Below are 16,505 nucleotides of genomic sequence, written 5' to 3' on the forward strand. Positions count from 1 at the left end.
AAATTTGAAAAAGTTTTGCATATTTTTCAAAACGATTAAAAGACTTAATTTTCCTCTTGTGGGGATTTTGATCACACTTATATTAGATGTCCTGATATTATTCTACAGGTCCTTGAAGCACTATTCATTTTTAATTCTTTTTTATTTTTATTCTGTTTTCAGCTGGAGGTCACTCCATGTTAGCTCAGAGAGTACCTCTACGCCTTTTAGAACTACGGTCCACGCTCTACAGCACTGCTAATTCCAAAAATCCCATCAATGAACTGTTGGTTGGTTCCAATCTGCCATGAAAAACAAAGCTCACGGACATGATGTGTACTTAACATCTGGAAGACTTCTCACATTTCCATTTCCTCAGTTGTAAAACACATTTTAACAACATGATGTTCCTATCCAGATTAAATATAATTGCAAATAAAAGATATTTCCATATATGTTAAGAAAAACTGAAATACCCAATAAAATGAATGAAAACATGAATTATGTAATTATTACCACAGATTCAATATAGAGGTCTTTTCTATTTAATTAAGACATTCTTATTTTGAGAGGCAATGACAAACTAGAAAGTATCCACAGAAGACCAAGACAGTGAAAACTCTAGAAACTAGCTCAGATGGAACAGTTGAAGAATTCAATTAAATATTTATTGAACAAATGCAGAATAAATGAACTAAGGGGTATTTTAACCTAAAGATACAATAAACAAACTCAAAATATGTGGAGGGCTGTCACATAAAGAATGAAGAGGTGTTCAGCAATTCTTCAAAAGGCAGAACTTGAACCTCAGGGTAAATGTCAGCAACCAACTGGACGCAGGAGAGTTGCATGGAGCGCCTCACTCACCGTAACGCTTCTCTGCCACACAAGGCACTGTGCACTCAACCTTCCCCTCTGAACTGAACACGTGGGAACATGGCATGTGCCCGGCAAGCCCTCCACTGCCAGCAATGAATGCACTCCCAGTATTGGGAAAAAACTAACACTAACAAACTGGTTTATTCAGGAAAATGGTCTACTTGCTCCTTAGCTATATTTCTGTACCTATTAGTGATTTCCCCAGAGGTGGGAGAAAAGGGAACATTTTCTCCAAGGAGGGTGAATCACAATCCCAGCAATTCAGGTTCTGCCCCGAGCATCGTCCTGCTCTAGCTGTGCCTCTCCACCAGTGGTGCAGACAGAGGTGTGCACCAGGCAGGGATGGCAGTGACAGCTGTGCTCTACACCAGGCAGGGAGCTCGCGTTGCGGATCTCCAGGAACTATAAACTAACCGCTTAATACTGATGGGCTCCAACCAGATTGTTAAATATTACAAAATGAGAATTGCTTTAACATCTATTTAGCATAATGTTTAAGGACAAAATATATATAATATTTTTATATTATATATGTATTTTATCACATACTCAGTAAGGAATGCTGAGGTGCGTATAATCCATCCAGTAAATTGAAAATAAAAATTTTACATTTCTGTATTTGTCAGTGTACAGGATTCTGAAGTGGATGCTGAATTCAGAATGGTACATCAATTTTCAAGGAAAGCCACATAATCGGTCAATCTTGCCAATTGCTGTTCATTGGGGATTGGTGGAACTGGGGCAGGCTCTGCATGTTGAAGACAGAAACACATTTCAAGTTAGATACCAGTGTGACAACGCTTTGGTTCTGCCACCCACCCCATTCATGTCTTTAATTTTAACCCAAAAGTAACTTTCTTGGAGCTACCTGCTTTTAGACAAAATTGTGCCTCCAAGGGGCCTGCACACTTCCAAGACATGGTCTCCCCAGCTGGCCTAGAGGCACAGCGGCACTGCAGCTATAGCCGTTACTGACACTCTCTAGGCCAAGGCTCAAAGCGTGTTTAATGCCCAGCATCTCTTAGGAGATAACAGCATTTCATGGAAAGCCTCTACCCAGGGACATTAATCCAGGAATAATTACTGAGGGCCTCTCAGGTGCTAGGTTCCATTCCAGGAGAATATGACACTGTCAGTGAACAAAATGACACAGGAGCCCACCCTGGAGGAGCTGCGTTCAGCATTTAGAATGCTTCTGGATCAACAGTGAGGAGCTGTGGGGCCCAGGTGGGGTAAGGAGGCGCACTACCTATAGGGCGCCGCTGCACCAGGCGAGCCCAGTCTCACCCTTCTATCAGGTGTATCACGACAAATTTATAGAATTGAACCTGTTTCTTAAGAACTAAGAAAAATGCATACATATTACAAAAACGATGCTAAGCACAATGAAACATTTTAAAAAGAGCATATGAAAACACATACCTGATAAAGGAATAAACCTGTTAAAGGAAACATCCAGGGCCCCTGCAACTAAATTAAAAAAAAAAAAAAAAAAAAATCATAGCCCAATTTACAGAAGTCATTGTCAAGACCTTTCATAGAATATACCATTTTTCATAAAATACACATTTACAGCCATTGAGTCTCAGTCAGGGATGATGACAGACTCTATTTCATTAGTCTTCCCTCGCCTCCAGAGTGGCTGGGACATAGCTTGCCGTTCTGCACCCTCACATAGCTTGGCACACTGACATGGTGTACCACCTGCCTGTGGTCAGCAGTATGTAAACAGCAGGTGTTCAGAGCAGGTGAAGGAAACTGGGGTTGATGTCAAAGGGTTTGTGAAGGTGGACATTAAGCCTGGCTCTTAAGAGCTGGCAGATAAGAGCACTTGTGGTGGCAGGAGGGAGAGAAGCCAGCAGCAGGAACAAGTGTGGCTCATTGCAGAGCAACATGGAGGGGCTGTGGACTCAGACTAAGGTGACGGGGAAGGCTTGTGGGATTTCAGGCCTTGAAAGGCAGGCGACAACAATAGTCCAGAGAAAGCGAAGCCATAGGAGAAGAATCTGTATGGCTCAAGTACAAGGAGGAGAGAGGAACTTAACAGGATGAAAGTTCAGATACTGAGGGTGAGCAGTTAGAAATGGCTCCACAGATAAAAGGATGGGATATTAACTGTCAACACAAACCACGACGCATGACCATGAGATGCCTACATACAACTCATGTACACAAGAAAACCTTTTTAAAAATTAAAGACTAGATGACCTTTAAGATCCTTTCTACCTTAAGTGCCAACACTCCTATCTATATTTAGAATGTGAGTTATTTCCATCATGTTAGCATTTTATATCAAATTATCCAAACTCAAGGCCTGAAACCCTGAAGCGGTCTTGGAGTTTAGTGCTGAAGGAATGGGTACAGAGCTCAGCCTACCTGGCTTTCTGGGCAGAACCATTCTGGTGGTGGAGTCGGCTTGCCATCCTTGTTCTAGTATACCTGGAAATGCACATTTCACACACAGGTTAAGATGTAACCCAAACATTCACCAGACCCACACCCATCCACTATTCTACTTGTACAGGAGATGACATGTTTCAATCAACCTGTTACTTGCATGTTAACTTATTTCGGAAACATAGCAAAGCATCTCATGCTACTCTACCAGGCTGCTTTAATCACTAACAGATGGTTTGTTCTATATAGAGTGTTATATTATTAATGACAGGCATAGCAAAATGTATGATGTCTTTTATAATCATATTGGGGACCAGGATTCATGCCCAGGCTGTCAGCTAAGAGTATGGGCTCTGGAATATAATACACATTAGATAAATCACAGAACAATTTTAAGAGAAAAGACATAGATTCATGTTTGTATGAGAGTAACCACATACATCTAGGCTAGAGATGTAGCTCAGTGGTAGAGCACATACTAAGAATGCATAAAGCCCTAAGTTCCCAGCACTGAGAAAAAAAGGAACTTCAAACACCTTGTCCTTTATGTGTCTAGAACTGTGCTAGGCCCTGGAAATTTAAGCAAAAGAAAAGATGTGGTACTTGATGGAGCGTCTACTTTAGTTGGATAGCAGAAATGTCAATCATTATATAACAATGCAACAAAGTGCATGCAATATTCCAGGAATGGGCAGAGCGGGCAATAGGCACTCAGGGCCCAGGTGGGAAATGTGGGGAAAACATGGGCTAAACAGGGCTATAGGATGAGACTAACTTTACCAAGCATGAATGAAACACAGATTTCTAAGTGTGAGCAATGAGCAAATTTGTGCTTGTTGTCCAAAGCCCCACTGGGGGTGGTGTGCAATACATGTTTCATATCACGTTCCTAAAAAGCCAGCACAACCTCAATTCCCAAACACACCCTGTTCTCACGGTCCAGAGAAGGCACTGTGAACCTGTAATTTACACCTCTCTTCTATTTTCCTTTTCAGTAAAAAGTAAACTCAAGTACCTTTCACAGCCTCTTCTACAGGAAGTCCAACAAAAGCTGCAAAATCATCAGCGATTATCGAGGTGTATGCTTGAGAGACCAGGGCAAAGGCGCGTCTCCTTGTGGCATCTATTGTGGAAGTGGGGAGGGTGGTGAGGGAACCAACAGAGCAGGCATTTTAACAGCAGTTACCATGCACCGCTGCCCTTGCCCAGTCCTCATGAGCAACACCAGATCAACCCAAAGATGTCTGTGCTTAGCATATGCACGTGCCTGCCAAGCACATATAAGGGTTCAAATACTGCTGATAAAAAACAAACTTTTCTTACATTTCCTTTTAGATCTGACGGCAATGACAGTTATAAAGATGGAAAACAGTTAATATACACAAGACTCAAACTCTAATAAAAATTTAACTGAAACACATTTATGTACTTCAAATATACATCTTAAGTTTCTCTTATTCTTCTTGTATTTCCTTATAAACACTGGAGTGAACAATAAGAAAACCTCAGCAGGGTCCCTAACATATGATCACACCTGAGTTGTGGAATAAACCTTGTAATGGAGCATGAGTCCTAACTTCCAAGTCTGCATCAAATTCTTAACTTCATTTAGGTTCAAAATTCTAAATGCCAACACTGAATGACTGCATCTAATGAGAAGGGGGTCTAGACACCAGCCACATCGACTCTTCAGATGGTCTTGGGGATGTTTCTCAGGCTTACATGTCCACATTAAACACACAAATGAGAGAGCTGTCCCATCCAGTTGGCCTACCTTCCTCCTGTCCAATACTTTTGGTGACACGAGGGCTCCTCCATCTGGCTGCAGACATGCTTAGAAACATTTTGGATTTTACTTTCCATACTTGATAGGTAAGTGCACATATAAAACAAACCCATAACATACTGAAGTCCTCTCTCCATTCCTAGGCCACTGTCAACACGATGATAGCAACTCCCTCAGACATCCTTTGCTCCAAACTAGTCCCGTAGCTCTCAGTCTTACTCCTTCCGACCCCTGGGCTTTTGGGTGATACTGCTCCATGGCCTGCAACAGCCTCCTCTCTGCAAATCTTCCGAGATGTGTTTATAAACTCCTCCTACAGCACTGCGATTCTGGACAATCTCCATCCCTCTCTAAATTCATAGCATTACTGTTTACGTTTCTAATTTAATAAGCTTTTTTTTAACCATCTAAGGTACACATTGTTCCGCCCACCTCCAGCTTCTCAATTATATTTCAAAATTCCGGACAAAACAATGCTGTCGATTTTGTCTTTATATCCCCAACGTGGCCAGTACCTCCAGTGAGGCATGTGATGAGCACAAGCTTGTGGGCCGTGTCACCAGGACCCAATGGTGCATGACCTCAGGTCCCCAGGTTAAGGCCTTGCTTTCTCATAATCCTTGGAAATCACTGACACTCAGCTGTTCCTTCACTGCCACTGTCCTGCACTTGGCTCCTTCTTTCTTTCTACCAACCCACAGACAACCTAACTAAACAGACTTTTAAAACAATTCAGAGATACTGGGACTTTTTCTGTTGAAGGCTACAGACATTCAGTTGAAAGAACTGAGGCAGCAATGGACAAGGGACACATATTTGCCTCCTTGGGAAAATACAAGTGTATGCCACACAGCTACATTGGCCTGGCAAGCCTACGGTGTTTTAAAAATATTGTCTCCTTCAAATATTCTGATCAGGCTTTTGGGTAGGGAGCAGAACAGAAATAGAGTGTGAAGAGGACAGCTGAAGGGGAGGCGAGAAGCAGCAAGAGGTATAACTGGGAAACTGAACATGCTGGGGGACAGAAGCAGGTTGCCGAGGGAAGCAAAACAAAGGCTCGGCAATCCCAGCACCAGCAGAGGATGCGGCATTCGGCTACTTTCCACTTGGCATAAATGATTGACACAACACATTCTGACCAGTCACTCTGTGACCCTCAGGAGCTGTGCAGTTTGTCACATCATGAAGGTATGCATACCAATGACACATGCTAGTGGACGGAACTGAGCCAGCACCCAACACTGTGGTGACCAAACATGGGACATGTTCTTAGTGGAAGCAGAGGTCCCTCACAGGAATGCCCATTCAGTGTTCAACCAATACTGGGGTGCCCATCACCCCCAAGGACTGCCTCTGCCAGTGCTAGAGACAGAGGGCAGATGAGCTGGTCAGGGTGCCACCCTCTAACCCACTCTCCCTCTCTACCCTGCTGTGTGCAGGGAAGATGGCTGCCAAATGACTGGAGCATCTGAGCTTCTTGGCTTGGCGAGTGGGGGCTCCATCAGGCATCACAGGCCAGAGGCAAAGGTCAGGGAACATCCTCTGCTCCCTCCCTGACTTTCTCCAACTGATCTGAATCCACAGCTCCTGCTAGGCAGCCCCCTTCCCACAGTTACCAGTACCCTGTCCTGTCCCTCCAGGCCTCAGTCCCGGGAGCTTCAGTAGCTCTTGCTGGTGAATGCAAGGTTTTCATGAGTCTCTGTTAAGCCTTCTTCAACCTTCCGCACAGGACTATGACTAATTTAGAACAGAACTGAAAGAAATCTAAGAAAGTGACTTGTGGTTTGGATACTGTTTCAGCGTGTTGCCCAAGGGTTATGTGTTGGAAACTTTGTATTCCGTGTAATAATGTCACCTAAACCCTTAAGAGGCGTGGCCTAATGGAAGGTAGTTAGACCACTGGGGCACTGCCTTTGGAGGAGATTTATAGCTCTTGTGGACCCCAGCTACACGAGAACAGATTTTTACCAAAAGAGCAAGCCTGGCCCCTGAACATCTCTGGCTTCCTGCCTGACCATGTGATCTTTTCCACTGGTGTTTTTGCCACTGTGATGCCATCCACCACGAAACTCTCACCAGAGGTCACACAGACACGACTGTCCAATCCTGGACTTATGGCCTCCAAATCTGTGAGTTAAATAAACTTATTTTCTTTATAAAGTACCTAACCTCAGGCACTTTGTTGTAACAACAGAAAATTAATTAATTTAGTCATTGTTCTTAACTAGAGAACAAATGTGTAATGCATTGAAAAGCAAACTATTACACTCAGCAGTAACTCAAATCTGCTATGACACTACTCTCAACAGGCTGCAATTTATGGGGGAAAACATGCTACTATTTATGAATTTGGGGAGTTGTAAAAGTCTCAAGAGTATGTTCATGCATATTGTAGGTAAAGAGATGAATGCTTTAGAACACAGGTGTTTAAACATATTAATTCATCCTAACAACCTGAGGAAAGTACTATTTCTAATTCTGTTCCACAAACGACAAAAATGAAGCACTGCGAGGTCATCTTCAACAAGTGACCAAACCAGAAGTAAACACCAGGAAGCCAGGCTCCAGAGAGCAAGCCCCACAAGTAGTGCTATACAGTTCTTAAATGGTCTGCGAGCTGCTTCAATTCTTAACTCTAACAGAGACTCCATGGTGAGAAAAGGTGCTCGGAAGAAATGAAACCAGAGACCAAAGGCATGCCACAGAACACTTGCTGACTAAGTTGGGAGTCTCAAGCCTCATCCTGGGTCCTCGATACTGCCATTAACAGAATGAGCCCCTAGCTAAGAAAGTCCGTTACTACAATAATTCCTTGAGGCATATCTGAATTCTTCAGAAGGCAGTTTTCAAAACGAGCCCACTGTACTTGTACAACTTGATTCCACTCTGCTCCCTTCTCACCCAGCTGCCTGCCCTGAAATTCTGCTCATTTTCATTCATATTTAACGTAGATGTGTCCAGTTTTATAATTTACATTGTTCTGTTTTACCATCTCAAGGTAATTATATATATCTCAAAAACAATCTTTACCATCTGTAAAGAAGACAACAATGTAATGCAATTATTGTATACACTTATCAAACAGTGAGCCAAGAAGACCAGAAGCAAACGCTAGTGGTGGCTGAATGGAGAGAGGCTGAGACATGATTTTTGTCATGGGATAGTGCTATGTGAAGCCAGGCTTACAACCTTTCAAAGAAATTAAAAACACATTTGAGCATCTATGCATTCAACTGATTAGTTAAAAATCCAGAAATTGGAGACAACAGTTATCAAAGTCTGAGGCTAACAAAATCTGAAGCCCAGATTTACCCATCCATACCATGAGTGACAGTAATACCAGATTTAATAGTAAAAACTCTGTTACTAACAAAAGCAATTTTATCTAGAATAAAAAGACAATGAAGCCCTTAGCTGCTGATATAGTCTCAAGCAACATACAATGAAGAAGAGTAGAACAAATATTAACACTGAATTTTGAAGACCAGCTCACTTGCCTATGAGAAAATATCTACTTTTAAAACACACTGATTTACTTCCACCCTGCAGCACCTAGGGAGATGCACTTAGTCCAACATAGGTTCTGAAAGAAATGTTACCTCTAAGTGCGTCCATGATTGGCTGTACTGTCTCAGACCACTGGTGGGCGCTGATGGTCATGTAGATACCAGGGAAATCCCGCTGCCAGATTCTCTGTCCTACTGACCAAATTCCCCCAAGTTCAGAATTTGCCTGCAATATATATTATTGCCTTTGAAGGTATTCATTCTGCAATGTACTTATAACTGTACCTTAAAATACCAGAAATGACATAAAACTCTTTGAGTTGTTATATTAAGACATAATTCAACATTTCTTTTAAGAGATGCAATTATTTTTTCTACTGCCAAGGTTTTTATAAACTGTGGAAAATATTTGTACATTTAATACACAATTTTTAATACAACAGCAAATTAAAGCAAGAGAAAGTAGTTAAAAAATATTTCAGAATTAAGCCTGCAGGTGAATTATCTTAAGCATTGTTATTTTTAAAGACGGTTCCATTAATTTTTCTCATATAAATATTTTATACTTATGCAAATACATATAAATTTAGGACAAAGAGTAATAGTGAACTGGCTATTAACAGACTGTCAATCAAAGAGCCATTCACCGTAACCTAACATCAAAGTTTCCACTAATATTACAGAAACTATGTGTTTAATTTATAGTTCTTATTTATTAGCCAAAAAAGCTCAGGAATGTTCCAATCTACTAAAAAGGAAAAGAGAGTTATCACTTGAAATTAATTTTAATGCTGTGAATAGTCACTTTTTGAATACTTTTATAAACAATAACAGTTTAAAAAATGTGTGAGTACCATTATAGAAAACTGCACACAGCAGCTGGAAATCACCACCGCCTCAGCCTCTGCTATCATATATGCAAAGTGGCTCAGCTGTTAACTGGTGAAGCACACTCAAAAGCCCCACCTCAGGAAGTTTAACCAGTAGGAGGGGAACACTGATTTCTGTACCAGTCCATGGAAATTTAAATTTCTCAGAGGAATCTAAAGATCTATTTTTAACTTCAAAGTTGGTTTAACTATTTCTGTGACATGGAAATGAAAACAAGAAGTTTTAAGAGACTGCCACTTAAGTGAATGCCACTACTATATTAAAGAAATTAAATTATTTTGAAAAGAATACTTACAGATTTTATAGCAGGTGGTATTCTTTTCCAAAGATATCTTGCATTATTCCTAAGTTACACAAAGAACAAAATGAATTAATAAATAAAAACGAATTAAACATCAGCTCAATAAGTACTTAAAATCACTGGGCTCCAATGCAAACAAAAAGAAGTACACTTTAAAATACTACACACAATACAGAGTAAAATTTAGTTTTATATGAATTTGTCATGGAGAAATAGGAGTGATTTTCCAGATAAAAACACATGAAACATTTTCATCAAAATAATGTTTTGTCATTTTTGAATTTTTAAAATTAATGATACAGATCCTAAAACAAAGCACACTAAAATTACAGACATACACAGAACTGCCCATATAATTTACTCAAATAAAAATAAACAATTTATATATTTCAACAGCTCTGGCATTTCCTGACAATAAGATACACAATGCTCTTCTCATTAAGACCTCTCTTGGCAGTGGAAACAAAGTCTCTAAAATTTCAATGCAAGAATTTTTAAGGGGTTGAAACAAATACAAAATAATGGTATTATAAAAAAATGAAGCAAATAATTTATGTATGTGTAATGAAAACCTCAGTTTAGTTTTTTAAAAAGATATCAAAGAGTTTGGAAGAATTTCAAGCAAAATTTTATCAGGATGGGTCAGAATCACAGGACACTATTATTCTTTAGCACAGCTATGCTTATTTTCCTAAGAAATGTGAATAGAAATTAAAAAAAAAAATCTAGGAAATCTCATACATGTTGATAATGAATTTTTGGCTTTCTCAATCTTCCCTTTAAGCTTCTTTTGATCTACTGATTATATGTGAAGTTAAGAACAGAGAGATCAAAAGATTTAAAAAAAGTTCAATGGAAGAAAGGAATTCACTACACTGTAGTTTCTCATAATAAATTAAAATGCTTTTTGAAAGGCATTTGTAAAACAAATCTATCTTAACACAACCATCTAAACATAATTCATTATGCTTTGATTGAAAAGGAAATAGGTATAATAGGTATCATAATAGGAAATACAGCCCATTGTGCCTGAGTTACATGGTCTACTTAAAGGCAAAACTAATTCCCGTGTAACCGTGAAGAAGCAGCTACTGTTAGTTTCAGGTAAAAGGAACTTACATGTCATTGTGAAGCAAATATAAAGCTAAAAGCTGACCATACACTGGGGGTGTAGCAATTCCTCCAGGAGCCTTTAAAGTCAAAAATAGGAGAAAAACCTCATTTACTCTTATGCTTTCATAAAGATAAAAGGCTCGTTAACACTAATTTAAAAATGAAGCCCATCTTACGGTACTATCATAAATGTAGACACAGATCAGAGAAATACTAAGCACTAAACCCCACAGTACTAAGATTAGATTTGTCATCAGCTGGTATTTATCTTCTTTTGGGTCTGCTATTTTATACACACAAGAATATTTAAGCTAGTCCTTTTCCCAGTTCTCAAATTTTTATTTAAATACTCTTATGAGAAACAAATACCGTCTAAAGGCTCCTAAGCAGTATGACTGTCCTTTATATGGAACACGCTGGGAGTTTAAGGGGGCGAGGGGCCGACCAACGCCGCTCTCCGGGTTCAACTTAGTTTCTTTACAAAAGAGCCACGAAGCGCCTATTGCTCGTGGCCGCTCTCCTTTAGTAAGTAACTCACACCCACATCGTGAGCGCCCGCCGGGTGCCTTTCTAAGAAATGTGGAAACTTGTCACCAAGGCACGACAGCGCTGTCACGCGTCCCACTAGAGGAAAGGGCAGGTTCACTTGGTAACGACGACGCGGGACTAAGAGGGCTTGGGGCCACGAGAAACGGTGGCCTCGTCCTGCGGCGGCTGCCCGCCCCGACACGGCCCGCGAGACGTGCGGTCCCCACCACGGGAAGCGCGTCCCTGGGCTCCGGAGAAAAGACGCGAGGCGGCTCCGGGCGCAAAACCAAGCACAGACCACCAGAAGCTGCCAGCGCGTCCCTCCCGGCGGGCGCGCGCCCGAGCCCCAGGCCCGGCCCCGTTACCCTGGAAACCCGCGCCGCCCCAGTCCTCCCCGCGAGGCGCAGACGACGACCTCGAGCTCCTGGTTCTCGCACTGATCCAGCAACTTTTTGAAACTGAAGGCGCCTTCCGCCATCACCGCCACTGGCATCTTCCCGGGCGGTCTTACAGCCGCACCTCTGGACCGCCAGACCCCTGACTGTCCCTCGGGGCGTCGCGCCCGCGATGACGTACGCACAGAGCCACCGTCGCCGCGGAAGGCGCAGGCGCAGGCGCAGGCGCGATGTTGATTCCGGCACGTCGTCAGACGACGCCGCAATGGGGAAGAGGGCGCCGGCGCTCTGGCCGACGCTCTCGGTGTCCTGGAGGACCAGCTCGGGGAGCCGGAAGCTGCTCCCGGAAGGCGCGGCCAGCCGAAGGCGGGGTTGGCGCGTGTGGACTGCTGGTGCTCAGGCGCACGGCGGAGAGAAAGAGTGGCAGAGTTACGCTTTCAGTAAGGAAAGCCGTCATGGACGACAGGGAGGCCTTTCTTTTGAGCCTTCCTGTTTCTGGCCAAGGCAGTTTCCCGGGCTCCGATGCTATGCCCCGGGAGGTAGGAGAAGCGGTCTGAGTTCCAAGGTGGCGAAAGCCTGTTTGCTGCGCGCACTCTGACACCCAATACGCGTGCCAAGGAAAGCTGCCGACCGGCCTGGGACGCCTCCCTCCTGGGCGGGCGCCCGCTCACACCTGCACCCCCACGTGCTGACCCGCGTGTCCGCCCACCGCTCCCGCCCCTCCCTCTTTCTGGGCTTTCTGCTCCGCAGCCGAAGCACGGATTTCTGAAACAAGTGACATTTCATTACGCTTCCAACTCCTGAAATCCATAGTCCTTACTATCTGTCAACGCTTACATAATCTAATCCCAGGTCTTGTAACTTGCTCTAGAGCGAACACTGTGTTGTGTGTTATGTAGGTTCACATTGTTTTTCCTGACCCGCAAAAGAACCCTGGGGAAGAGACTTTGTTTCCTGCTGCACCACAAGCTATGTATTCCGTGGGCTCAGAGCAAATTTAAAATGCAGGGCCCCTTGTGGGTTGGATCTGGAATATCCCCAAAGGCCACGAGTTGAAGGTGTGGTCCCCAGCTGAGGGTGCTGTTGCATGTAGAGGGACTTGTAGGGTTGTGGGCCTAGTGGGATGAAGTAGGTCACTGAGGATGTGTCTTGAGAGGTTTCCTTGAAGCAGATATTGGGACCCAGGGCCTTCCTCTTCTCTTTTGCATCCTAGCTTTGCCCTGCCACATGCTTCTGCAGTAATGTGCCTCCACAGGCCCCAAAGCAATGGGCTCCTGACCATGAGCTGAAACTTGCAAAACTGGGATCCAAAATAAATCTCCCCTTCATAAGTTGGTTATCTGAGGTATTTTCTATCATAAATGGAAAACTTGGTAACGTGCAAGAGTACAATGCAAAGGTACATAAGTAACAAGCTAGAGGTATTTTGGATGGCTAAAGTTCACCCAGATTTCATCAGTAGCTACGCAGAAGAGAAGGACTGGGGTAAACATGATTTTCAGATCATCTGACATAAATCAGAGGAGCAAGATTTAAAGTTTTAATATGTAATGATGAGCCCAGCCTGTTTTGAGGCAATCATTCACTGGAAGCCCTGGCTGGCAATTTGATCAGAAAGAAAAAAAACTATAATTTAAAGCTTTTCAGGTGACTTAGGATGTTACAAGTGGAGACCAAAGTAGACAGCTCTGTGCTGAATACAAAAATCTGTGGGGCTTTATATGATCACAAGTTTGAAGCAGAGTTTGGGGAGCCATTTGAAGAGCCAGCCTGTTTTGGTGGTGGTTTGAATGCACTCCCACAGTTTGTATGTTGGAAACAACCCACAAATTCATGTTATTTGGAAGTGGAGCCTCTGGGAGGTGATTAGGATTAGAGGAGAGCATGAGCCCCCTCCTGGCATCCCTGGCTTTATAAGAAGAGGAAGTGGGACCTGAGCTACTCACCTGCTGTCTCACCACCTGATGCCCTCTGCCACATTATGATGCAGCAAAAGTCCCTCACCAAATGCTGAGTACCTGCTCTTGAACTTCTCAGTCTCCAAAACTGAGCCAAATGAATTTCTTTATAAATTACCCAGTTCTGGGTATTTTGTTATAGCAACAGAAAACAGACTAGGACAGTTTTGTTGTTGTTTTGTTTTGTTTTTTAAATATAGGTACAGAAGACTGGGAGCTGAAAATGGGAGGAAAGGGAGAGTTTGGGGAGACAGAGAAACAGGGCTCTGGGGGGATGGAACAGTTGCGCCCAAGGCAAGACCTAGCCAGTGACAGTGAAGGGCTGATGAGTGATGGCCCAGGACTGGGATGGCTGATGTTTTTCAGTAGTGCTAAATGTCTGTGCTGAAGCCACCTTTTGTTTCCAGACTTTTAATAACAGAAGTGAGACGTGAAGGGGTATGGCAAGGGCAGCAATCTCAGGAGGAGGACTCAGAAGAAATCCAGGCTCAGCAGAAGGAAGAACCCTGACGGGAAGCAGCTCCCTGGAGGTGCTGCCTGGGTGGCGAGGGCTGTGCTTTCCACTGCCCCGGGTGTGGCGTGGGCTCCTAAGGCTGGAGCTTGTGGGTTTCCTACCCGTTTCTCCTGGGTCTGCCTCTTGTATAGCTTCCTGCCTTCCTCCACTCTCCTGGGGGAGCAGCACAGTCACTGAGGAGTTGGAGACTGTACCCGGGTGGTTAACTGAGAACTCTGAAGTTTCTCCTGTGTGGGTTTGTTTCCTTCTCTGTTTCTCATCCTTTAAGATCTTTTGCTCCATTTGTTCCTGGGAGCTGGAGTCCTTTACAACTAATAAGGCCTAAGGGAGCTGCGCACTGAGGGCTGGGTTCCTCCCACCAGCCCCACCCCAGCTGCCCGTTTGCTTCATGACCACAGTTGCCACAGCTGCATCTGCTGCCACAGGAGTGGTGTGATCCACATCAAGAGGAAGCCACAAGGAGCAGTCACTGAGCATCCTGCCTCTGCCTGTGGGTCTCCTGCCATGAACCCACTAGAAGGCTCTGGGGTGGACGCAATGGCCCCTGTGGGACAGTTGGAGAGGCGGGATGGTGAGCTGTGTCGTCTCTGCCCTCAGGACACTCTGTTTCATGAGTTTGGAGTGTAGCAGGAAGCATGAGGACACTCACTGGGCGACTTGAAGAGAATCTGGTGAAAGACCTGTGTGCAGACTTGTGGGCAGGATGGTGGGAACTGCAAGACACAGCACGGAGAATCGGCCCTGATGCCACACCATGCAGGAAGGGGTTCCGCTTCTGGGATGGAAGCACAAGGAGCTCCGCAGACCCACTCCTCAGTGGACAGTCATAACTGTGATAACTATTTTTAAGAAAACTTCGTCTCTGGGAATTGTCTTAAAGGCACACCACACTGAACAGAAATCTATTCAAGAAAATGGGCTAAGACTTGGCAAGACTGTGCAGCGGCTGGGTGTGGAAGCCACGTGCTGCTCCTGCCCTCCTCCCACAGCTCAGCCGAGTAGAAGCTCCAGGCAGAGGTGTGTGGTCAGAAAGGTGGGGCTCCCTCTCCCTTCTCTACAGCATCTGTCTGGGGGAAGCATTTCTCATTCTTGCCCACAGCAGGCTGAAGAGCCTCTATTCCAGTTGGCATGGCCTAGAGTCAGAGGCTCCCCTCCTCCACCAGCTCCCACTCAGGAGGGACCAGGCAGCACAGCCAAGAGTACTGGGCCCTCATCACTGCACACCTTTGCTTCAGGACGGGAGTTCCATGTTCAGTAGGGAAGCCAAGAAGACCAAGGACCACCACCTCTTCCCTGTGCTACAGAAGTGGTTCCGACATTTAGTTTGAGCCAGGAAGGTTGTCTACAAGAACCCAGAGATCCAAAGCTTCTCCTAGAACAACTGGGTTTATTTGAAACAGAGTTTGGGAAGACGGAGCCCAAGGTGGAGCTGTTGGTGGTAAGCAAATCACAGGAGCTGATAATGAGTCCAGCAAGGTCGCAGGACACAAGAACAGTGTGCAAAAATAAATTTCATTTCTATACAGTAGCAATCGCAAACCAAAAATGAAATAAAAAATTCTCTAATACTAGCAGCAACAAGAATGGAATACTTAAGAAATAGATATAATGAAACAAGTGCAAAAAGTACATTCTGACAACTATACAACAGTGTTGAAAGAAATCAAAGAAGACCTAAATGGATGGAAGACTTCATATTACTCCATATTACATAAATTTTACAGATTCAGTGAAATCCTCATCAAAGTGATAGCTGGCTTCTCTGCTGCAATTGACAAGGTGATCCCGAAATTCATACAGAAATTCAGGGAACACAATACTGAGGACAATCTTAAAACAAAGAACAAAGAGGGCTCAACGTTTGCTGAGTCAGAACATAATACAAAGGCACAATTATGAACATGGGGCAGATAAGTAGCTCAATGTATAGCAAGAAAACAGAGTGAGGAGAGTCGCGTGCACCTTGCACTGAAGGCCACTTGGTTTTCTACCAGCGGGGGAAATTGTAATCTTTTCAACAAGCAACACTGGGCCAGCTGGATATCCTCACGCAAAAAAATAAAGCTGGGTCTCATCTCACATACACAAAAATTAACTCAAAATAGGCCAAAGACCTAAATGGAAGAGTTAAAGCTATAATACTATTAGAAGAAAACATACAGTAAATTTTCGTGATCAGGGATGGGATTGGGAACCTGTTTTTTAGACAGGATACAAGGTGTATGGAACAAAAGGAAAAAAAATAGATAAACTGGACA

At 43.7% G+C, this 16,505-nt stretch overlaps 1 protein-coding gene across 2 annotated transcripts; it reads right to left on the reverse strand.

The window, feature by feature from the left end:
• Positions 1–625: 625 nt before the first annotated feature.
• Cops8 (COP9 signalosome subunit 8) lies at positions 626–11,966 on the reverse strand. Of its 2 annotated transcripts, none has more exons than XM_027951723.2 (8): positions 11,796–11,966; positions 10,859–10,929; positions 9,734–9,782; positions 8,641–8,773; positions 4,271–4,378; positions 3,235–3,297; positions 2,281–2,328; positions 626–1,606 (listed from the first exon to the last, which is right to left on the reverse strand). In XM_027951723.2, exons 1-8 carry the CDS (start codon positions 11,871–11,873, stop codon positions 1,527–1,529), a joined length of 630 nt encoding a protein of 209 aa, XP_027807524.1. In that variant the 5' UTR covers positions 11,874–11,966; the 3' UTR covers positions 626–1,526. The 2 variants fall into 2 exon arrangements, with proteins under 2 accessions (XP_027807524.1, XP_071475616.1); XM_071619515.1 differs by lacking the exon at positions 11,796–11,966 and adding an exon at positions 11,222–11,241.
• Between the last annotated feature and the right edge of the window lie 4,539 nt (positions 11,967–16,505).

This window comes from Marmota flaviventris, chromosome 11, assembly GCF_047511675.1.
Source record: "Marmota flaviventris isolate mMarFla1 chromosome 11, mMarFla1.hap1, whole genome shotgun sequence".
NCBI lineage: Eukaryota > Metazoa > Chordata > Mammalia > Rodentia > Sciuridae > Marmota > Marmota flaviventris.